This window comes from Perognathus longimembris, chromosome 3 (genome assembly GCF_023159225.1).
Source record: "Perognathus longimembris pacificus isolate PPM17 chromosome 3, ASM2315922v1, whole genome shotgun sequence".
NCBI lineage: Eukaryota > Metazoa > Chordata > Mammalia > Rodentia > Heteromyidae > Perognathus > Perognathus longimembris.
In genome coordinates this window covers 93,321,114-93,346,207 of record NC_063163.1, presented here as the reverse complement: position 1 = coordinate 93,346,207, position 25,094 = coordinate 93,321,114, and the positions used below count along the sequence as shown (strand labels likewise).

The 25,094-nt window shown below is 39.3% G+C and overlaps 1 protein-coding gene across 2 annotated transcripts in view; it reads left to right on the top strand.

Annotated features, from left to right (window-relative positions):
* The window catches only part of LOC125347996 (solute carrier family 5 member 4-like), a 34,901-nt gene extending 10,374 nt beyond the window's left edge, over window positions 1-24,527 (top strand). The window contains exons 6-15 of one of the 2 annotated variants that reach the window (XM_048340936.1): window positions 3,991-4,096; window positions 6,206-6,286; window positions 8,995-9,215; window positions 11,833-11,968; window positions 12,926-13,033; window positions 14,622-14,772; window positions 15,707-15,875; window positions 18,990-19,205; window positions 20,954-21,056; window positions 24,313-24,527. In XM_048340936.1, coding sequence (XP_048196893.1) covers window positions 3,991-4,096; window positions 6,206-6,286; window positions 8,995-9,215; window positions 11,833-11,968; window positions 12,926-13,033; window positions 14,622-14,772; window positions 15,707-15,875; window positions 18,990-19,205; window positions 20,954-21,056; window positions 24,313-24,527 — 1,506 coding nt within the window. Of the gene's footprint in view, window positions 1-3,990; window positions 4,097-6,205; window positions 6,287-8,994; window positions 9,216-11,832; window positions 11,969-12,925; window positions 13,034-14,621; window positions 14,773-15,706; window positions 15,876-18,989; window positions 19,206-20,953; window positions 21,072-24,312 lie in introns of both variants that reach the window. The other variant, XM_048340937.1, reaches the window with a different exon arrangement.
* Window positions 24,528-25,094: the final 567 nt, after the last annotated feature.

The following is a 25,094-nucleotide window of genomic DNA, read 5'->3' as shown; positions in this document are numbered from 1 at the left end:
ACAAAATAAGAGTCAAGGAATTTATAATAAGATAATTTAGTTTTTTTCTTTGTAATTGTTTTTAATTAATATATAATAGTATGTAGCCAAGTGCTGATTGCTCATGGCTGTAATTCTAGCTACTCAGGAGGCTGAGATCTGAGGATCACAGCTTGAAGCCAGCCCAGGCATGAAAGTCTGTGAGACTGTAATCTCCAATCACAGAAAAAGCCACCAAAAAAGCCAGAAGTGGGGCTGTGGCTCAAGTGTTAGAGAGCTAGCCTTGCACAAAAGGAGCTCAGTGAAAGTGCTTTGGACCAGAGTTTAAGCACCAGAGCTGGCAAATATATGTATATATGTTTATGAAATACGTGTGATATTTTGATACTGTATATACCTCTTTAAAAATAAAAATCAGGGGCTGGGGAGATAGCCTAGTGGCAAGAGTGCCTGCCTCGGATACACGAGGCCCTAGGTTCGATTCCCCAGCACCACATATACAGAAAACGGCCAGAAGCGGCGCTGTGGCTCAAGTGGCAGAGTGCTAGCCTTGAGCGGGAAGAAGCCAGGGACAGTGCTCAGGCCCTGAGTCCAAGCCCCAGGACTGGCAAAAAAAAATAATAAATAAATAAATAAAATAAAAATCAGGGTAACTGGCATACTCATCTTCTAGATACTTACCATTTCTTTGTGTTAGAAAGATGTTTTTGAACCTGTCCTGGGGCTTGAACTCAGGGCCTGGGCACTGTCTCTGAGCTCTTCAGCTCAAGGCTACCTCTCCACCACTTGAGCCATGGCACCACTTCCATGTCCCTGAGATTCTTTTTTCTCAAGGGTATCACTCTACCACTTGAGACAGAGCTCCACTTCCAGCTTTTCTGGGAGGTAGTTTATTGGAGATAAGAATCTCCTGAGGGGATAACAATGTGCAACAAGAAATTTACTCATTACCTTACTTATGTAACTATAGCCCCTCTGTACATCACCCTTACATAATTTTTTTCATTAAGAATCTCTTGAACTCATTAAACCTGTGCCCTCCTATGAGTAGGCGTATCCACCTGCATCATGTGAGCCCGGCCAAATCCATGCACCAATTCTAACTAGAATGATAGGTTGGTTCAAGTAGATACTATGAGACAGACTGTAACTCTATTGGCCACCTGCGTGGCGCCTAGCATGCTCTGTAAGTGTTGTATCTTCATTGGCCACCTGCGTGTGGCAAGTTTGACTGTGATGTTCGCATTATAACCCGGCTGGAAGGCCACACGGACACATGGTCCCAGCTCCCGAGTCTGGGCTGCACACGTGCGGGCGGATCCAGCTCCCAAGTCTGGTCCCTGATCCTGCACAAGTGGTCGGCAGTCTCGGTTCCCGATTCTCGGCTGGGACCAAGGCCGGTCGGTTCCCTTTTGGTCACTTTTTTTTTTTTTTGGCCAGTCGTGGGCCTTGGACTCAGGGCCTGAGCACTGTCCCTGGCTTCTTCCCGCTCAAGGCTAGCACTCTGCCACTTGAGCCACAGCGCCGCTTCTGGCCGTTTTCTGTATATGTGGTGCTGGGGAATCGAACCTAGGGCCTCGTGTATCCGAGGCAGGCACTCTTGCCACTAGGCTATATCCCCAGCCCCTTTTGGTCACTTTTTACGTCCCCAATAAACCTATCTTTTTGTTTAAAAAAAAAAATCTCTTGAACTTAATAACAGCATAACCAAAGAATATATTTTGCTTCCAACCTCGCTTTATTCAGGGTTGTGTTTGTGAGATTTATCATATTATTGGTGCAGTTACTCATTTTCATTGCCCTAGAACATGAATGATGCACCAATATATTTTTTGGCTTCTGCCCCTTTCTCCCTGCTCCATCTGCTTCCCCTCCCTCTTTCTCCTACTCCCTTTCTCTTCATTCATCCTCTTCCTTTTTGTTCTTTTCTCTGTCTCTCTCTCATTTTAACAATTTGAAATTGTAATATATACCATCTCCCTTTATCCCCCAGCAATTTTATGTAAATGTACTCCCAGACTTGACATTCATCTACGATTTTATCTAACCCTGTGATTTTTACCTGGTCTGATCTTTATTAAGATAGTTGCAAAATAATAAAATACTAATCAAAAACTAGCTTATTCATGTTTTTAGGGATAGGTGTAGTTTCTTGCAAAATCACAACAAAACTATCCATTTTAATCCAAGTAACATTGGTGAAATAGTTTTAACTAATTGATATCTATTCCTAAATGTGTCCATTGATTCAGCAATGCCCATTTTCACGTCTTCTCCAGTACTGGGTGCAGCTTAGAGTCAGGGATTACATTTAGTTGTCAAGCTTCTAATCTTCATTTGAGATTTGTCTGATGTTCCCTAATGATTGGATTTGTGTCTCACATTCTTGGCTAGAATAATAGGTAAAGAAAGTTGTGTTCTGTTCAATATATCCCATATGGGAGGCATTCATTATTAGAGGTAATATTAATTTTGATCATCTGGTAAAGATTTGGCCCAATTTCTACTGTAACTACTCTCCCCTGTGAAACTAATAATAAGTCTATGATAAGATACTTTGTCATCCCAATACCTTATTCCTCTTTAAAATTTCTCACCAGATTTAGCATTCCCAGATGATTTTCACCTAATCCAGTTTTTGCTGTGATGGTTGCTAAATGACAATTTTCCAATTTCAGAATTCCTTCCTAGTTACAGGTCAGCATTCAGCATGCTACCAAAGGCAAAAATCACTCCAACTTCTCTCATACTAATCTATTCATGAATCTATTTATCCATTTGTTTGCCTATAATCTATTTATTTGACTATAATGCCTTTGTTTACCTCTGTTTACTTATGGAAGTTCAAAATGATGCCATTACAATCATTATCTTCCCAGATGATTTGTCTATATATCCAAGTGTTTCTTAATGTATTTTATTAAGAAAAGTCCCACCGTTGCAGTATAACAAGGTGTTTAATAGTGTGAACCTGGGATCAAACTGCATAGATCCACTTTCTACCTGGATGACCTAGGATAAATTCACTGAGCCTTAGTCTCCTTGGATGCAAAATAACTATAAACAGCAATACTCACCTTACAGGAACTTTAAAGACTTCTTATAATTGAGAAGGGTATGTGTAAATTCCAGGTAGGAAAAAAAATCCTTGGTAGTTCAAGTTTTCCAGAAAAGAGAAAAATCATCTTTTGAAAAAGACATAATCCTTTTATGTGGTTATAGGACATGGAAAGTATTCATAATCCTAAAACTCATTTAGGACAAAATTTTTAATTTCAAGGATACATTTTTGGATACTCTTGGGAGAGGAACAGAAAGGCACAATGCCTATGTGCATCTGATCATACAAAACACTATTTATTGAAATGAACTCCAGGAAATGAAAACAAGAGATTTGTTCTTTTTTGCTGTCTTTTCTTTTTTCTATTTGTTGATTTATATGTCTTTGGAAGTGTAAGGGGAGGCACAGAAATAGAGGGGGAAAAAACAAAGAAATGCAGCACTGGTACTCACTGGATACTACATTGAAAATGACTCTACAATTTATGGGTATGGATGGAAGTGAAAAACTGGGAGTGAGTGAGGAAAATGGTGTGACATTGTTCAAAAAGAAATGTACTCTTTACCTGACTTAAAAATTGTAACCCTTCTGTATATCAGCTTTATAATAACAATAGAAAAGTTCTAGAAAGAAAAATGCATTTTTCAACTCCCACGTCAAGAGAGTTATTGTAAGTGATTATTGAGCCTCTCCAAATCATGTGTACTGAAAGAGTTCTTGGGTTGCGTCACCTCTTTCAATAAATGCCTTGATTGAGCAGTGAACTAGCTTCTTTTAGAGTACAAGAAGAGTGAGTAAAGTGTTGTTTATGGGAGATATTGTTGTGGGTCCATCTAAATAAAGTTCCAAAGTGTTTGAAGAAATCTATCTAGAAAAGAAAGGAAAATAGACATGGAAGTAAAGAAAAAAGAGCCTGGCACCTATTTCTTTCCTACCTTTTCTCCTTGTAGTCCAACATATTCTCTGGAGCCATATTCATCCAGTTGGCCTTTGGACTGGACCTTTACCTGGCCATCTTCATCCTGTTGGCTATCACTGCTGTTTATACCATTACAGGTGAGTGATGCTGTCTTCTGATAATCTCATTCCAACCTGTGAATGGTAATCTCATTGTTTGCCTTGCCATTGCCTAGATAAAGATATCATTTCATTCCCATCATAAGAATCAGGTCCAGGACCAGAAACACAACTGGCAGAAACATGGTCGAATCCTCAATGTTAGAAGTGAGTGGGCTTGACTGGAGAAAATGATATATTGGATGGAGTAGGAAACTTTATCAGTTTAGTTCAGCTGTGGGTTTGGTACCTAAATTGTCATTTTAAATTCTGTGTATCATATGTGGAGAGTTGACCATGAAAGAGCATGTCAGATATGAGACTAGAAAATGCAAGGGCAGGCTCAAATGAACACATGATGCAGGACATAGGAGAGAACCATGATTGGCACACATGAAAGGGAAGAGTTGAGCCCTATGATTGTGAAGAAAGATGTGTGTGTGTAACCGTCCTAGCAGACTTTCGTAATTGGGTATGTGCGTGTCATGTCTCGTGCATATTAATTAATAATAATTTGTTTTTCATGAATTTTTAATTATCATATATATTTTATTCCAGGAAGGTTGGAAGAGATAAAGCAAATAATAGCTTTAATAATTAAAAGAGCCCCTTATTTATTTTTGGCAATGCTAGGGTTTGTACTCAAGCCCTTTCAAGGAAAGCACTCTACCACTTGAGCTAGACCCCAGTCCTTTTTAATTTAGTTATTATTCAGATAAGGGCTTGCATTTTTCCCCACAGTCAGCCTTAGACTGCAATTCTCCTACCTATAGCCTCCCATGTAGCTGGGATTAGAAGCATACAACACCATGCCCAGCTTAGTGATTGAAGTAAGGTCTCACTAACTTTTCCTCAAGCTAACCATTTTCCTGTTCTCAGCCTTCTGAGTAGCTGTGATTATAAGCATGAGCCTCTTTGCCAGGACTTAGTTCTGAAACTATTTTTATGCTTTTGAACATATGTTTCAGATAAAATGAGAGATAGGGGCCTATTCCTCTGCTTTCCAGATCATTCTTGTTTTTTTTCATGACTCTCACAAAAGAAATACCTTTCTTGCTGAGAATCTAATGAGTTTAGAGCTGAAAGATTTGAATACTTTTTGTAGTACTAGGAATTGGACTCAGGGCCTTGAACTTGCTGGACCCAATACTCTTATCACTTGAATCACAGCCCCACCCCCTTTTTGCTACCACGGTTTTTGAGATAGCATCTCACTTAATGTCCAGGCCAGTCTGAACTATGATCCTTCTACGTGTGCTTCCCATGTTGCTGGAGATAACAGTGCACAACACTGCTCATAGCCATTGTGCTTCTCCTTTAACTGGGATAACAGTTGTGTGTGATTGCATACGAACACTGAGAGAAATGAAGTCTTGAGAACTTTTATACCCAAGCTGGCCTTGAACCTCAATCTCCCCACCTGCTTTTCTCAAGTAATTAGGGTTATAGATTTGAGCTGCCCCCAGATGAGAACTTTTTTCTTTCTTTCTTTTATAACATTGTTACAAAACACAAGTCAATAATTAGTTCTGATATTCATCTACTAAAACAAAAATAGGGTGCAGCCAGGCACCAGTGGCTCACACTTGTAATCCTAGCCATTCAGAAAAAGCTGAAAGTGGTACTGTAGCTCAAATGGTAGAATGCTAGTCTTGCACAAAAGGAGCTTAGGGACAGAGTTCAAGGCCTAGGACCAGCAAAAGTAAATAAATAAAAACAACAACAAAAAGCACAATAAAATAGGGCCCAACACTGAAATAAAATCAGTTGGCTAAACTTATTGAGCACATATACTGTGCCAAATGAGCCATTGTTATAACAAACTTCTATGATACCAAAAATTTGCACTTTTCCCTTATCTAATATTCAAAAACACACAAAGATAGAGCTCCACTAAAATTCACAGAAACTCTTACTAGAGGCAAGCCAAGGGAAAGAGAAAATCCATGAAATAACATAAATACTAAAGGGATAATTATGCCAGTACAAAATTTGTAGGTATGCTTTCTAATGACCTAATCATTGGGATAGAGAAGAATCCCAAGATGAAAGCAGATAAATCAGGACACCAGAGTAAAATGTCTTGGTCTATTGTTTTTCTCTCCACAGGGGGCTTGGCCTCAGTGATTTATACAGATACTCTCCAGGCTGCCATCATGATCATTGGCTCTTTGATTCTCACAGGATTTGGTAAGTGAGATGTTTCTTGCTGTCTGCTCCCCAGTGCTGCCTCCCAGTTGTATTCAGGTCACATTTCCCCCACCATATGTATAATTCACATAGTAGAAATGTCTGCCTGGTTCCTTTAATATTTCAGTATGCAGAATTGGAGGAAGAAGAATTCTGTGAGAAAGCTATTCACTTTAGCAAAAAAAAAACCCACACCTAAACATTAAGAAATTAAATCATGTCTTGTCCGAGCTGTAGATACTAGTGAGAGAGGGAAAACAAATGGAGAGAGAAAAGGGATGAATATAGTAAAATTAAAATATATACATATGATGAAAATGGAACAAGAATGCTTGATAAAACTAGTTTGGAAAGGAGAGAATGACAGAAGGGATTATGATCAAGATGCATTCTATAAATAAATGGACATGTTAAAAATGAAAGGAAAATTATTACTCAAATTATTTTTCCAACCTTAATTTCTTTGTGTTTGGCATGGACAAAATTGGTTCTATTGGGTTGGTTTATACAAATATTTCTTCATTGGATTCAAAGCATAGAAATCCTTCATCTTTGTAGAATTTTCATGATGAAGTTTTATATAGTTTAGGAAACACTTAGATAATAATATCAACTTCATTATAACTGTCTTCAAATAAATGCATAATTCCAAGATATATTATTGAATAAACTATCAATTGAGTAAAATAGATTACTCAATCTATTGTTGAAACAAACAAGCATACTATTAGATTTTTCCTGATGGCTCTCACTTCGGTCTCTTAAATCATGACAAAAAGCAATATCCATCTGTCTACTTTTTAATCTTCTTTTTATAGTGCTTATTTATCTCTGTATAGGAAATCATAAACACAATAAAAAGGATATAAGATGGAAATACAGTTTTTTCCCTGTCCTGTAGAGTCATGCTTCATTCAGGTATCAATGAATAAAACAATTCTTAACATGCATGTACCTAACCACAGAGCTTGAATGCAACATGAGTCAAAATCTTTTAGAAATACAAAGACAACACATGTGCGACCACAGGGAGTGATGTCCACACAATATAGATACCGTCAACCACAAACGATGCTACTTTAAGTAAAATTAAATAAACTCAAATTTACTTTCCTGGTTGCCTAGCCATGTTTACTGTGTCTGAACATATTATAAGTGGCTAGCTCAGTGCAGTCACATTCCAAATATGGTTTCACAAATGTTTTCTGGAAGAAGAAATTTTCTTATGCTGGTGGTATAAGGTAATATCCTGTCTTGAAAATCCACTGTGTATAATCTCAGCACAATGTTTGGTACATGGTACATGATCAATGACATAATGAATAATTAAATGAGTCAATCTCAGCCCTACAGTCATTGTGGCCATTCTGATGAATTTGGCTTCACTTGAACCCCAGGGTCCTCTTTCTAATACCAACTGTACTTCCTGTGTACAGATGACTAGCCTTTCCAGAACCACTGTGAGCTGAATCACACCCTCTCCCTTCATCATGCTTAAACTATTGTCTTTAATTTCTCTTCCATACCTTCCCTGTTTCTGTTTTATTTTAACATTTGCAGAATGTAATGCACCTAAAACCAGGTTATAAGGTCAAACCAGCCAAGCTCTGAGGAGGACATTGTTCCCTGTCCTTTTCAGAGGAGTGGGGTGTTTGGCGACTGATTCCTTTAGGATTACTCTGTGAGCTCGCACACGGCTTTGTCTTTACTCTGGAGGGTTGTGAGACAGCAATGACAATATGTTATATTTTTACCATACAGCTAGACACAAAACCAAAATTATATAGGATATTGTTGCTAACCACAACCCAAGGCAGCACAACAGGATACTGTAGCTGAAAAAATGACAAGAGAGAGGGGTGGGGGTGGAGGGCCAGTGCTCACTGGCTTCCACTGAGCAAGCTTATTTATTAGGTTTAGTATAGGGAAGGTGACTATGGGTACGTGCAAAAAACAAAGATCTAGTCTGTGAATGTGGCTTAGTGGTAGCATGCTTGCCTAGCATACATGAAGCCCCAGGTTTCATTCCTCAGCACCACATAAACAGAAAACGCTGGAAGTAGTGCTGTGGCTCAAGTGGTAGATTGCTAGCCTGGAGCAAAAAGAAGCTCAAGGACAGTGCCTAGGCTCTGAGTTCAAGCCCCAGGAGTGACTCCCAAAAATCCATATTGTTATTACAATCAGAGACAAAGCAGACTTTGTGAGAATAACTGGCTCCTTTATTGTTATGAGAGTAAAGACTGTAACCCAGGCAAAATCCAAACATGTATCTAGCTTTATCTAGATTTCAAGGTCTAACTCTCAGCCCTTCCAGCACTAAGAAAGGGAATGACACTCCAGTCTCTCAACCCACTCCAGAGCTGTCTGTTTTAACCCTGCCATGACCAATTCTCAGCATTCCAAGTACTGTCAAGGTAGCATTTCAACCTCTCAAACCTTTTCCAAGTCTCACAGGTCAGCTTCAGAGTTCCCTACAGGGTATCATAAGGAAAAAAATTTAGATATTGCTTTTACTATATGTACTTTGGGAAAGTCAATCTGGCTGATGTTAATGACGTCCTAGGAAGGTATGGGTCATGAGAAAAGATCACTGAAGATTGGACAAGGCTAATGTGAAGTGCTACACATATCCACTATAAAGGAATAATCATCAAACACAAGTGCTTTGAATTTCCATAACACATTTTATTGTATTTGATGTCTTTCAGCATTTGCTGAGGTTGGAGGCTATGAGAGCTTTACAGAGAAGTACATGAATGCCATCCCAACTGTAATTGAAGGGGACAATCTGACAATCAACCCCAGATGCTACACTCCTCAGGAGGACTCCTTCCACCTTTTCCGTGATCCTATCACTGGAGATATTCCTTGGCCAGGAATGATGTTTGGAATGAGCATTATAGCTCTGTACTACTGGTGTGCAGATCAGGTGAGAATATATATTTGTCTGTGTGGATATGCTCATGTTGCTTTGTCTGGTTCCACAGAAAAACATCTGGCTCCTATTTCATGCACATACATGTCATTTAAAGGGTCAAGCATGACTATAAAGCTGTTACAGAAAACAACTCCTTTGTGTTTTCCACTATGTGAGTCCTTCCAGATGCTGCAACTCCCCAAATCAGCCCAGATTACCTGCTCCCACCCCCAAAGTGTTTGGCTACATCCTTTCTCAGCATAGCTCCCAAAGGTTCTTGTCTCTAACAAGTTAGTATCGGGAGCCTATCCTAGGAAGAAAAAAAAAAAAAAAAAGCAGGAATAAACCTAAACAGGAATAATGATGCTCCCTGTGATTTCTTCCCCAGCTTTCCCCAAAGACAATCCAGCCCTACAACCTCTCTCTGGCAAGAGTTTAGAGACCTCTGCCAGCAAGAACAAGAGGGATGGCATCTTCTGTGCTGTCTCTCCTGGCTTGCTTGTAATGACAGATTACTAAAATTTCTCATTAGAGGAAGGCTGAAGACCTCTCTCTGACTGTTAGGAAAATCAGATCTTTCCTGCACATGTTTCCTGACTTATTTCAGTCATAACTTTAGACCAGATGACTCTCCATTCCCCTCCCCCCCAAAAAGCTTCTGAGGCTTATTGCTACTTGAACAGGAGATTGGGTATTCGCTTCATCATTTTCCTAGCTTGCTGTAAGAATTGAAGATTCTTTCTTGAAGTAGTTTCTGAGCATATTGAATGCCCCTGATGTCTACAATCTTTTCCCAATGAAGGCAAAGATTTCCTAAGGTACTTGCTTCTAATGCCAACAGAGCCTCTGGGAGAAGAGAGAGCTCTGCTAAAATTTCTTAATCCATAAAGCAAACAAAGGTAACTTTCAAATATTCAGCAACTGTCCCCCCAGGTTCAACAGGAGTACTGAATAGTCCCTTTTCTCAATGTACTATACAGGGGAAAATAAAGAAAGAAGGAAAGAGAAACTGGTTCTCAGCTACTTGCAAGGAAATAAAGAAATGTAATAAATATCCAAAATCCAAGCTTCTCAGGAGGCATCCCATGAGACTGACCTCTGTCTGTCTCCCTGTGGTTAATAACAATAATTTATACAATAATTTCATAGGATCCAGTAAGAACAAAGATGGCAAGTAGGACAAACAGAAAGAGTTAATAGGTACCTAGATTCTGGTTTGGAGATTGAGGAAGAATAACTCTTACATAAGAACAATCTACCAAGACTTGGACAAATGGCTCTTTTCTTTAATGTACAAAAACCCACACAGAGAGCAAAAAATATATAGAGACTCTAGAAAATATATTTCAAATGAAAGAACAAGAAAATTTCCCAGAAATAAAACCTAATGAAATGGAGATATGGAATTTACCTGACACAGAATTCAAAATGGCAGCTATAATTCTTTATACTGAGGGTTAGAGTCATGGCTCAGTTGGCAGAATGTTAGCCAATGAGGAAATATGTCAGGTATTGGGTTCAAGTCCTGGTCTTATGCCAAAAAAAAAAAAAGAAGGAAAGAAGGAAGAAAAGAAACTCACTGATATTAAAAAAAGAACAATATATCAATGTATTGAATAAACTGAGAACTTTAGAAAAAAGATATCAAATGGACATCATTCAACAAAAGATGTTTTAAATGACTCATAGCATATGGCTATAGAGAATCATCAAACCATAAGGAATGGCGACAAAGGGGAAGAGGGGGAACAAAACAGCTACAAATTAACCAGAAAAATAAAAACTAATAAAATGCAATAATGGGACTCAAAAAGAAAAGATAGATCCAGCAATACAAAGAACAAGCTTGAAGAGAGGTCATTGGAAATCATCCACGAGGGTCAAAAATTGGACATAAGAGTCTCATAGACTTTCCTGCCTGGGCTTTGAATCATGTTCTTCAGATCTCAGCCTCCTGAGCAGCTAAGATTACAGGCATGAGCCATCAGCATCTGGCAAATTTTAACTATTTCCTGAACCAAGGGAAAATGGAAACACAACATACTCAAATATTTTGGGACCAAAGCAGTTCTTCAAAAGCAATTTATATCAAACAAACACCTACAAATTTTTAAATAGAAAAAAACATGACAGTAACAAGAAATCTGAGAAACACCAATACTAGCTACTTAGGAGGTTAAGATCTGAGGATCACAGTTCAAACCAGCCCAAGCAGGAAAGTCTGCGAGACCCTTATCTCCAATAATTACTCAAAAACAAAAACAAAAACAAAAACAGAAGTGCCACTGTGGCTCGAGTGGTAGAGCTCTAGCATTGAGCAATAGAAGCTGAAGGACAGTGCACAGGCCCAGAGTTCAAGCCCAAGGACCATCAAAAAATAATAAAAAGGAAGGAAGGAAGGAAGGAAGGAAGGAAGGAAGGAAGGAAGGAAGGAAGGAAGGAAGGAAGGAAGGAAGGGGAAGAATAATCATTCAAATCCCAATCGTACTCCAAAACCTGGTTATTTTCCACTAACCATGATGACTTCAATACTAATTGTAAAATAATAAAAACCCCAAAGGGACCTTCAACTTCTTTGAAATCACGGGCTGATCTTTTTGTCCATAAATACGTGATGTTTTCCTGGCAGGTTATTGTGCAGCGCTGCCTATCAGGAAAGAACATGTCCCACGTGAAGGCCGCCTGCATCCTGTGCGGCTACCTGAAGCTGCTGCCCATGTTCCTCATGGTGATGCCAGGAATGATCAGCCGCATTCTCTACACAGGCAAGCTCTGAGTCCATAGCTCCTCCCCTTTATGCTTGAATCCTTGGTGATATTTAAGATGTAGGAAAACCCTGATAGACTAGAAAACCCTTTGGGAACAGAATTGAAAGCAAAATTACTGATGGAGGGAGACACTTGTACAATGTCAGAGGCAAGAACATTTGGCTTATTTTGGCCATTTCCATATCCCTTTTACACTCCTTACCTGTTACACAGACATTTGAAATGGTGGTCCCTAATTCCATAAATGACTTTAATGCAAGAGCATCCAGAGAATACAATCAAAGAGCATGGCAGGATGGAGTGGAATTGAGAAAATGTGAGTTATTGTGATCAGGCTCAGTGACATCTTTGATGATCTGTGAGATGCATTCTTACTTTTTGGTCCCTCTAGGACATCTATTGAATTTCTATGTTGGGAATCAAATTATTTGGGGAGCATTAATTTCTGAGCCAGGTCAGATGAACTACAACTGTACCTTCTTTATTATAAAAGGTGGAAGGATAGATAAGTGACTTTCTCTGGTTAGTCCAGGAACTTATTTCTATTGAGCAAATCCATCAGATAATACTGGATTCACTAGGCTTTCTCAAGTAGGCATAAGTTTATTTCAAATAAATTCCAAAATGGCCACTAAGTGACCGATATAATTTCTTATTGCAGTATTTTAGTGTTGGTTATAACAGTAGAGAATGCAGAGATAAATAGTGAGCAGGTACAAGAGAAGCTATAAGACATTCTGGAGATTCCATTCTGAGAAAAGAATGACACGATCCATGGTATCAAATTCCAAGTTCAAAATCAAATTTCCACCTCTCTGTACATCAGTTTGATAATAAAAATTTGAAAAAGAAATCAAATTTCCACATAGGCTCTTACCTCTCATCTCCAATGTGTGTATGGATTGTATTTGGTTGAGTCCTGCTCACTGAACTCACTTCAGCATCTCTCCTCAGATAAGGTGGCCTGTGTCATACCTTCTGAATGTGAGAAACACTGTGGCAATGAAGTCGGCTGCAGTAACTATGCCTACCCAACGCTGGTGATGGAACTCATGCCTGATGGTTAGTATATGTCCAGGTTCAGACAGATTTGAAGGCCAAGCCTATAGATAAACCATAAGGAAGGATTGTGGAATAATCCTTGGAAGTTCTTACTTTCATTAATTTAAATATTTCTTGAACATCCTCCATAAGACTATGGCTCTATGATGGGACTAGAGATTATAGAGATGAGCAATTTCTATTGAAAAATATTCCTTCTGATTTAAGGCTGATGACCAACTCTGTCAAAACCTTATAAATGAACTCTTTCTCAGTGAATGAATTGTATGGCCACAAATGCATAAATTCAGAGGACTACAGTTTCACTATTGGCCTTGTTTCCATTAGTGTAGTGATATCCAAACACTATATTTCAACCTATTTGATTTATAGCTAGCTATTAAGAGCCTACTGTTTTTTCAGGCATGGGTTTTGTTCCTTAGAAAAGGTCAGTGACATGAATAGAAATGCTCTTCCTCTTTGGAACTACATTGTGGTTTGTTTTGTTTTTATTTTTTTTCAGTTGTAGGGCTTGAACTCAGGGCCTTGGTGTTGTCCCTGAGCACTTTGGCTCAAGGCTTGCACTCTACCACTTTGAGCCATACACAGCTCTGCTTCCAGTTTTCTGGTAGTTAATTGGAAATAAGAATCTCTTGGACTTTCCTGCCCTGGCTGACTTTAGACTGTAATTCTCAGATCTCAGCCTTCTGAGTAGCTAAGGTGTGAGATACCAGGGCCTGGCACATTGCAGTTTTTTGAAAGATAGAAAATAACCACACCTATGAAATAGTTAGGATTCCTGATGGACAGAGAAAATAAGAACTGTGTGCACAGCTCAAGAATGACCAGGTGGGGGCTGGGAATATGGCCTGGTGGTAAGAGTGCTTGCCTCCTATACATGAAGCCCTTGGTTTGATTCCCCAGCACCACATATATAGAAAACGGCCATAAGTGGCGCTGTGGCTCAAGTGGCAGAGTGCTAGCCTCGAGCAAAAAGAAGGCAGGGACAGTGCTCAGGCCCTGAGTTCAAGCCCCAGGACTGGCCAAAAAAAAAGAATGACCAGGTGATCTTATATCTTATGGCCCTCGATAGTTAGCTACCACTTCTGTAGTCTCTCTTCCCCTTGGCACCCATGAGCATTTTCAGAATGAAGAATGACTTACAACCATAACATAGCACACACCCCAGCCTACTCTCTCCCAGATTAAGATCCTTACTAATGGGCAGAAGGAACTCTAGTGAAGATTCCATAATATTTTAAAATCTCAGCTTTCCCCCATCAAAGGCTCTGTCACCTATCAGATCCCTTCCTCTCCAATTCTCTAAGTCTCTAAGAGTTGAGAGAGAGAGAGAATAATGAATTCTTTTCCAAAATTACTGTCCAGAAAATGACCTCCAGGTTAATATTTAGAACTAAATCTCTACTGAATTATTCTTAAATCACCAGAAAAATTGGATATCTAGATAGATATTGATAATGACAATATCTGGTCCAGGCTGCATAGGACCCTCCTATCTTTGAATGGTACAGTACTCTGGTTTAACAAAGTACTCATAGATCATGGCATGCATACCCTAACCGATACTCACTCCCTTTCCTGGCTCCAGGGCTTCGAGGCCTGATGCTGTCCGTCATGTTGGCCTCTCTCATGAGCTCCCTGACTTCCATCTTCAACAGTGCCAGCACTGTCTTCACTATGAACATCTACACTAATGTGAGGAAGAAGGCATCTGAGAGAGAGCTCCTGATAGCTGGACGGTGAGAGAATCCAAAATTTCTAACTAGTCTCTGATTTCAGTGACAGTGAGCTAAAAGTTCTACACTGGGAAAAGGGACTTTTCAGAGGCCTTAATTCAGCTCTTTCCTTTCCAGATACAAAAACCGAGGCCATATTTTTTAAATCAGTGTATGTCACATTGTGCAAAGTAAAGAGTTTAATAGTGACATATATATACATACATATATAGTATACTTTAATCATATTCACTCCATCTATTACTCTTTCTTATCCTACTCTTTTCCCTTCTCCTTCTCAGGTGATAGAATGCCAGCTTTGAGCAAAAAATGTCAGGGACAGCATCAATCCAGGCCCTGAGATCAAGCCCCAGGACAGAAACAGAAAGAGAGAGGGAAGAAGGAAAGAAAGAAGAAAGAAAGAGAGAAAGAGAGAAAGAAAGAAAGAAAGAAAGAAAGAAAGAAAGAAAGAAAGAAAGAAAGAAAGAAAGAAAGAAAGAAAGAAAGAAAGAAAGAAAGAAAGAGAAGAAGGAAGGAAGGAAGGAAGGAAGGAAGGAAGGAAGGAAGGAAGGAAGGAAGGAAGGAAGGAAGGAAAAAAAGAGGGAGAAGGGGGAGATAGGAAGGGATGGGAAAGAAGGAAGGAAGAAAGGAGGAAGGAAGGAAGGGAGGGAGGGAGGGAGGGAGGGAGGGAGGGAGGGAGGGAGGGAGGGAGGGAAGGAAAAAGAGAGACAAAGAAAAATGGGAAAGTCTTATCAAGGAAAATGCTCAAAGTAAAGGTGTAGTTCAAGTGGTAGAGCACCAGCCTTGAGCAAGTAAGGGTGACAAGTCCTGAGTTCAAGCACCAGTACCAGTGCAAACAAAGAATTTAAGAAAGCAGAGTGGAAGTACCCACAATGCTTTTGCTTCCTACTTAAATCATTGTGTTTTATTTTTTGGTGTTGTGTGTTTTTTTTGCCAGGCTCTTTATCCTTGTTCTACTTGTCATTGGCCTTCTGTGGGTCCCATTAGTACAGGTATTTCAAAAGGGACAACTCTTCCATTACCTAGGATCAATCTCCAGCTACCTCGGGCCACCACTTGCAACAGTTTTCCTGCTTGGTGTCTTTTGTAAAAGAGTCAATGAACCGGTGAGTGAAAAAAAATTTTTTTCTCTGTCAGAATGAGAAACCAATATATATCTTTTGGGGGGCCAGTCCTAGGGCTTGAACTCAGGGCCTGGGCACTGTCTCTGAGCCTCTCTGTACTCAAGGATAGTGCCCTATCACTTGAGCCACAGCACCACTTTCTGCATTTTTTTTCTGTTTATGTAGTACTGAGGAATCAAACCCAGGGCTTCCCACATGCCACGCAAGCTCTCCACCACTAAGCCACATGCACAGCCCGATACATATCTTCTCCTTGGATAGGATAATACTTTCTTCACCTGAGTATGACAGACGTGCTTGTAGTGTCAGCTAGTCAAGAGCCTATAGAGGGAAAATAACTTGAGCTCAGGAGATCTGTACCAACCTAGGAAATGTAGTGGGACACCATTAAAAAGAATATGTCCTCTCTAAAAGGTTGAATGGAAGCCTCCACTATCTGAATCTTGACTACAGGATGAAGCTGAAGAAGACAGATATGAAACTTTTTTCCAAGCTTCAAATGATTTTCAAAGGAATCTGAAAAAAAGGATACTTGACACCTATTTAAATTATGACATTGTAAAATTGTAGTTACAGTATTTTTTTACATTGTACTGAGTATATACACATAAAGCAGGTCCAAGGAGCAGTAGGTTTTGTTTTGATTTCCAGCGGTGTAAAATTAGCATTAGATAAGGATATGTTACCTACCCTGTTTATTATTAAATATTCCCTGGAAAATATTAATGGTTTAATTGTGACTGTATTCTAACCAACAGTTTCCAATTAAACATTTAAGTATTAAAATTTTCAGTAACAATAAGGAGAACATCTATAAACTTGATGGTATTATAAATTGGATCTAAGCTGGGTGCCAGTGGCTCATACCCATAATCCTAGCTGCTCAGGAGACTGAGATCTGAGGATCACAATTCAAAGCCAGCCCAGGCAAGAAAGTTCCTGAGACTCCAATAAACCACTAGAAAACTGGAAGTGATGCTCTGGCTCAAAGTGGTAGAGCACCTGTTTTGAGCAGAAATGCTCAGAGACAGCACCCAGGTCCCAGGTTCAAGCCCCATGACCAACAAAAAGTAAAATAACAGATCTTTGGATTTCACACTTGGGCGTGGGAAGACAGGTGAACTAGAGACAGTGAAGTGTTACAAATGTAACAGGACAAAGTACAGAGTTGGGAAAATGGCAGAAAATAACCAAGGGCTGGATAATATGGTGCAAAAACATTTTAGGCCACTTGTTTTCAAACTTGATGAATGACACTTGAAAAATATCCATCCTCGAATCTTCAGTGGTTACTTTGAGTAAATTACTGTTCTCTCCTAGGAAATGTGCTTTCAGCTTTGTAAGTCTGATGGTTTAGCGGTGTCCTGCAGTGAGTACAATAAATGTTAAGTTGAAACCTTAAAAAAAAAATACATTTGTAGAACCAGGAATAATGGCTTACACCTATAATCCAAGCTACTCAGAAAGCAAAGATTGAGAAGACCATTTTGCAAGGCCAGTCTGAGCAAAAGTTAGCAAGACATCATCTCAAGTGGTAGAGCACTTGCCTAGCACAATAACCAGTACTATCAAAAACAAACAAACAAGCCAGGCACTGGTGGCTCATGCCTGTAATCCTAGCTACTCAGGAGGCTGAGATGTAAGGATGGTGGCTCAAAGTCATCCCAGGCAGGAAAGTCTGTGACATTCTTTTACCTCCAATTAAACACAACAAAACCAGAGTGAAGCTGTGGCTCAAACTGGCGTAGTGCTAGCCTTGAACAAAAGAGCTCAGGGACAGCTCCCATGCCCTGAGTTCAAGCCCCATGACCAACAAAACAAAACAAAACAAACAGTACATTCTTTCCATTGGATGTATACACAACCCAAGGCCCATTTTAAATTAGATTATGATAAGCTATGATTTCTTTTCCTCACAAAAGTGTGGAAATAGACAACCCATACTCATAAGAAAGCCTTTATATCTCTCATAAATCATATGCATTCATGGTACAGTGCTGAGAAAACCTATTGGGGACATAGATTTCCATGTTCCAATTATTGCTCTACCATGTCTTGTGGCCTTAAGTAAATCACGACTATAATATGAAAGCAATTATTGCACCTACCTGATGGGAACTGAATGAGGTGAAAAATGTAAAATTCATAGAAGAAAATCTGCCTCACCAATAATGGCTCAAACATGTTTGTTTCTATTATGATACAAAGAATTGATTAATTGGCACGGGCCATTTATGTTTAATCCTTTCATCATTCCTGTTAGGTTTGGTGTGGTGTTATTTGTTTTGGGGTTCTTTTTGGCTTGTTTTGGTGCCAGTCCTGGGACTTGAACTCTGGGCCTGGACAATGTCTTTGAGCTTTTGTGTTCTACTACTTGAGCCACAGCTCTACTTCTGGCTTTTTTTTTGGTATTTTATTGGAGATAAGAGTCTCATGGATATTCCTGCCTGTGCTGGCTTTGAATTTCAATCCTCAGATCTTGGTTTTCTGAATAGCTAGAATTATAGATGTGAGAGACACCTGTGCCTGGCTTCTGTTGGTTTTGTTAGCCTACCTTTCTGCTGAAGAACAGGTAAAGAGAAGTTACTACCTGAGTGCTTGCCGTGTCTGAATTAATAAGTGGGATTCGGGCCCAGTCTTTCTCCATCCAAAGCTCATATTCCTAATTTCCACTCAAGATACTTTCCTAAAACACAGCACCTGAGGTGAGAGAACAGGGGACACTCGTTTCCAAACCATGTTCCCATTAAATTTTCTTAGATAAAATAAATGCTTTCAATTGAGTTTAATAAACCTGTCAGAACTACCTATTCCCAGACATGAAAAATGGTATCATGACAGTCATAGTTCTATTCATTCTAGAACATAAATCACTAGTTTTAAAATCTATATATGATAAAAATAATAAAATAAAATTTAAAACTGCAGGTTTGGTCAGAGACAGTGCCTTTAAGTGTCCCTGCCTTCCTATGAAAAGCTTATGGTCATAGTCAGCCAGGGACCTGTCCCTGGAGAAGACAGGCGGGATGGTAAAGGTGACTCAAATAATGCAATCATGCTTTCTAAACATGGATTTTGTTGGTGCTCCTTTGGCAGGGAGCCTTCTGGGGACTGCTGTCTGGACTTGTGATAGGCCTTACCCGTATGATCACGGAGTTTGCCTATGGGACGGGGACTTGCCTGGTTGCCAGTAACTGTCCCAAGATTATCTGTGGAGTGCACTACATGTACTTTGGCATCATCCTCTTCTGTGTGACCTCAGTGGTGGTCCTGGCAGTGTCCTTCCTCACAAAACCAATTCCTGATGTACACGTGAGTAATGCATAATGGCTGAAGGCCCATTTCAAAAACGGAGTTTCTAGTCAGGAGCTGGTGGCTTATGCCTGTAATTCTAGCTACTCAAAAGGCTGAGATAAGGCTGGGAATATGGCCTAGTGGCAAGAGTGCTTGCCTCGTATACCTGAAGCCCAGGGTTCGATTCCCCAGCACCACATATATAGAAAATGGCCAGAAGTGGCGCTGTGGCTCAAGTGGTAGAGTGCTAGCCTTGAGCAAAAAGAAGCCAGGGACAGTGCTCAGGCCCTGAGTCCAAGCGCCAGAACTGGCAAAAAAAAAAGGCTGAGATAGGAAGATGGCAGCTCAAAGCCAGCCAAGGCAGAAAAAGTCTGAGTCTTACCTCCAATTAACTACCAATAAGCCAGAAGTGGAGTTCTTGACTCAAGAGATAGAACACCACCCTTGAGAGAAAAAGTAAAGGAACACTGCCCATGTGCTGAGTTCAAGCCCCAGTACCAGCACTAATCATAAGTATTAAATATTAACACAATCATAATTATATTATATATTACATAATCACAACTATTAAATAAATACAACTATATATCAATACACATGATATATTCTATTAATATGCACGATATTAGTATATACTAATTATTATAATATGTAAATTATATTAATAACATTGTATCTATTATATGCAATATAATAATGATCATATATTGTATAATTATTATATAAATATGCATTATTATATAATAGTAATTATTATCATTACTTCCTTTCTTTCTAAAGCCTAAACTAATACACAAGTGTCAGGTAAACGAAATCATTGTAATGAAATCAGAGCTAGGAACCCGACCACATGGTGGCAGAAAAGAGTTTATTGGAAGGAGAGCGAACTGCCAGCCCACACAAGATGGAGGGGCGGGGAGACAGAGGGGAAGGAGAAGAGAAAAAAAAGAGAGAAAGGAGACTCATGCTGAGCCAGATTATACAGGGAAATCGGGAGGTGGGACCACAGCGGGTCCATTGTTGACTCCGGTGACTAGTGGTTTCTGGCAGGTAAATAAGGGGGAGAGGGGTTGACCTAACAAGAATGTCCTAGGAAATTATCACTCAAGCATGAACCAAGCAACAATTTTTCACCTAGTACTCTTGAATTAAAAGTAAAGGATTGGAGGCTGGGAATGTGTCTTCATGATAGAGTACTTGCCTAGCATGCATGAAGTCCTGGGTTTGATTCCTCAGCGCCACATAAACAGAAAAAGCCAGAAGTGGTGCTGTGGCTAAGGGGGTGGAATTCTAGTCTTGAGCAAAAAATAAAAAGCATAAAAGAAGCCAAGGACAGTGCTCAGGCCCTGCGTCTTGACTGGCAAAAATAAATAAATAAATAAATAAATAAATAAATAAATAAATAAATATTGGAAAATGAGCTGGAAATTCAAAGAACTTAGTACAGTTAGGAAGTAAAAGTATAGTATATACTATAGTAAAACTGTAGTATAAGAAAAGGGTGCATAGTCTCTGCAAGTTCAAACCTCACAGAATTTCAGAAGATAAATTAATTAAATAGTCTCAGGGTCCTTGAGGCATATTTCTTTCCTACAAGTTAACCACAAATTATTTTTATTGTTATATGAAATTAGCATTTCCATGCTTTCTTTGGAAACTATGATTCATTCTTGTGTCTTTCCATTCAACGCTCAGTGGCTCAGTGGGTAGCACTGGAACATTGTATTTCCCCATCCCTTATAACCTTGTCTGTTTTCTGGGGTCAGTTGTATCGTTTGTGCTGGGCTCTTCGGAATAGTACAGAAGAAAGAATTGATATAGATGCAGAAGAGAAAAGACAAGACGAAGTTGATGATCCTATTGAAGATGGTGATGTGTTTTTATGTTATTAAATTCACCTTTTTAAAAAGCCATTATATGTGTAACAAATTAAAATTGCAATTTTACTCAGTGCTAGTGGCTCAGTGCTAGTAATCTGAGCTACTCAGGAGGCTAAGATCTGAGGATCACAGTTCAAATCAAACCTGGACAGGAAAGTTCATGAGACTCTTATTTCCAATTAACCATTAAACATCCAGAAGTGGAGCTGTAGTTTAACCTTGAGCAAAAAAGCTCAAAGACAGTAAATTCAAGCCCCAGGACTGACCAAAAAAAAAAAAAACCTTTCAAATTTTACCTCCTCAGCAACCAAGACATATGAAAATGAAATCCAGTTATTCGCTGCCTGTCCATTTGTTCATCCTCCAATCATCCATCCATGAAACTGTGCTAGCTGAATTAACAGTTACTTTGTGTGTGTGTGCACACATGCATGCACACATCTGCTCGTGCAAGCTGGGGCTTGAACTCAGGGCCTTATACCCTCTTTTAGTTCTTTCACTCAAGACTGGTGCTTTACCACTTGAGCCACACCTCCACATCCAGCTTTTTGCTGGCTAATGGGTGATAAGAGTCTCTCAAACTTATCTGCCTGGGCTGGCTTCAAATTTCAGTCCTCAGATGTCAGCCTCTTGAATAGCTAAGATTAGACACATGAGCCTCCAGTACTTGGCCCAACTCTCCAGTTCTTACTCACATATTGTGCTCAACAAATCACTCTTGATTGCTCATTCATTAGCAATAAATCAGTCTTGATTGGTCGTTCGTTCTTAATAAAGCAATCTTTGTTGGTTGTGCTGAAGTCCTGTGGCCCAACCTCTAGAATCTCATTTCTCATTATCCTCTCCTATTCACTCTCCAGTTCCAGGTAGGAATATTCCTTAATTTCTCCACATAATGCCATTCTCTGTAGAATTTTTCTACCTCTCATTCAAGAGAAAACAATGATCCATTAACTAGGTCCTAATTGCACTTCCTTCATGAAAACTTCCCCTAGAAGCCATCACTATAACCTTGACTGTCTAATTGATTTCTAAACCACTGAAAAGCTCTAGTAGGTCAGGATTTGTTGTGGTGAACTGCTCACCAGTGGCTTGGTTTGGTTGATTTTCTTCAAACTGAAGAAAGGATCGACATCATTTACCTCTTGAGTTGTATAAGCAGAGTGCCTTGCATTAAAATATCCTATGATGTCCCCCTTTTGTACTTGGTTTTAGTGTTAAATCAGTGACTTATTTTACAGACTAAATTATCCATTAGCCTATGTTTTACGGGAATATTACAATGAGATTGATATCTCCATTAAAATTTTAGTATTGTGCCAGTAATGCATTCATGTACTCTGTGTGTGAGAGAAAGTACAAAAGAGAAGTTTCTTAAATACTAATCAAATTTAAATAATGGCCATTCAGCATTTCCATATATCCATGAATCAGTCCTAGAAGATACTATATTTGTTGACTTGTGTTCATTCTATACATAGTTTAAATATATTTTCATATTGTTTTTCCTCCCTTTAGCTTTCTTCTATTTCTGTACCTGTATTTCCCTTCATTTTTCTGATTTCTCCTGTTTCTTCAGAAATCTTACCAAAATCACATTACTCTACTCTTTCCAAAGAACTTTTTTTTTTTTTTTGGCCAGTCGTGGGCCTTGGACTCAGGGCCTGAGCACTGTCCCTGGCTTCTTCCCGCTCAAGGCTAGCACTCTGCCACTTGAGCCACAGCGCGGCTTCTGGCCATTTTCTGTATATGTGGTGCTGGGGAATCGAACCTAGGGCCTCGTGTATCCGAGGCAGGCACTCTTGCCACTAGGCTATATCCCCAGCCCCTCCAAAGAACTTTTGGCTTCTCTTGTTATTATCTCACTATTCTATCTCATTACTTTTGTTCTCTTTGTCTATATTCCCACCTGCATTATTGGGCTTATTCTGTTGGATACAGTTTTTAATTTAGGTTGAATATTCTCTCTTTAATTTTCAGCTGCTTCATTTCAGTCTTCTTTAAGAACAAAGGATATATATATGTGTATATATATATATATATTTCTTTTAAAGTAGTACTTGGGCTGCAACTCACATATTTATTTTATGTAATTTTCTTTACCATTTATTTCTAAGGATTATCTTACTTCCTTTATAATTTTTCATAAATATTTGACTTGAGAGATATGCTTTAAATTTTCCAATGTAGCAACAAATAGCTTTGCATTATAATTTGCTTTGCATATAAACCAGTATATCATTGAGATAGATTTGAACAAATGTATAAGGTTAAAGGGCTAATGCACACACAATTCTTATTTATTCTCAACTCTCCTTCCATAAGATTAAAATCATACTTTCTAGCAACAATGTGTGTAAGTTTCTACTTTCATAATGACTCACTAACGTAACATATTAAACATGTCTGAAGTTTGCCACTTACAGATGAGATTGGGAAGTATTGGGGGGAGTGTTTTTGTGCTGGCCCTGGGGCTTGAACTCAGGGCCTTGGCTCTGTCCTTCAGCTTTTTCAGTCAAAGTAGCACTCTACCACTTGAGCCACAGCTCCACTTCCAGCTTGTTTGGTTCCTAACTGGAGATAAAGGACACACAGACTTTCCTACCCAGGCTGGTTTTCATCTTCAATCCTCAGATCTCAGGCTCCTGAGTAGCTAGGATTGCAGGCATGAGCGCCCAATGCCTGGCCTCAACGTAGGTCTAATTTAAATGTCTCCTTTCCAAGTTATCTTAAGAAATATCTCTCTTTTTCTTTTAACTGTTTCTTAATCTCTCTAGTATATTTACATGGAGTTGCCAATGGTCTTTCCTTCTTTAAGAAAAACATTAAATACTGAGAATATTAAATGCTTTGTGATATAATATCCCATTGTTTCCCTCCTTTTTCACTACTTTTGTATGTATATGTGGGGGGGGGGGGGTGCATGCAGTCCTGGGGCTTGAACTCCAGGCATGGGCTCTGTCCCTGAGCTTTTGCACTCAAGACTCATCTTCTTCCATTTTAGTGACAATTCCATAGTCTCACAGACTTTCCTGCCTAGGCTGGCTTCAAATCATGATCCTCTGATCTCAGCCTCCTGAGTAGCTAAGATCACAGGCATAAGCCACTAGTGCCTGAGGTTTTACTACTTTTAACTTTGTTAGATGCAAAATTTTCTATTTGATGTTTATGAGTGTGATCTTTCTTTCCTTTGACACAGATTTCCATTTGCCATCTTTGCAATGGTTTATGCTTCTTCGTTTCAGACCCTTCCGAGAAACCCCATGGGTGTCTCAAGAGAAGCTATAACCTATTCTGTGGCTTGCAGAAGACAGGACCCAAGCTGACCAAAGAAGAGGAAGAAGCCCTGAAGAAGAAGCTTACAGACACGTCAGAGCAGCCACTGTGGAGGAACATAGTAAACATCAATGCCATCCTCCTCCTGGCTGTGACAGTTTTTGTCTACACCTACTTTGCTTGAAAGTGGCTCTGTCTCAGCCACTACAACACTGGCTCAGCAGTGAATCATTTTATCAGCTTCAATTGATTGCAAAAAAAAAATACCCAAATTACATCCAGATTGATAGATAGGTAGGTGGATAGATAGACAGCTAGTTCACATCTATCTATCTATCTATGTATATATATTTATAATTTATTGCTTTCTGGAAAATAGGTCAAACTTCTTTCCAGCTGAGCACCGATGGCTCATGCCTATAATCATAGCTGTTCAGGAGGCTGAGACCTGAGGATGACAATTCAAAGCCAGCCTGGGCAGGAAAGTCTGTGAGATTCTGACCTCCAATTGACCACCAAAAAGCTGGAAATAGAGCTGTGGCTCAAATGGTAAAATAATCACCTTGAGCAAACAAACAAAAAGACATCAAGAACAGCTCCCAGGCCCTGAGTTTAAGCCCTAGGACTGAAACACACACACACAAACACACTTCTTTTTAGCTCTATCTAAGTGTGTATATATGTGTGTGTGTGTGTATATATATATAATGTTTGAGGACTAAAATGTAATAATTGAATTGGAGATGAATGT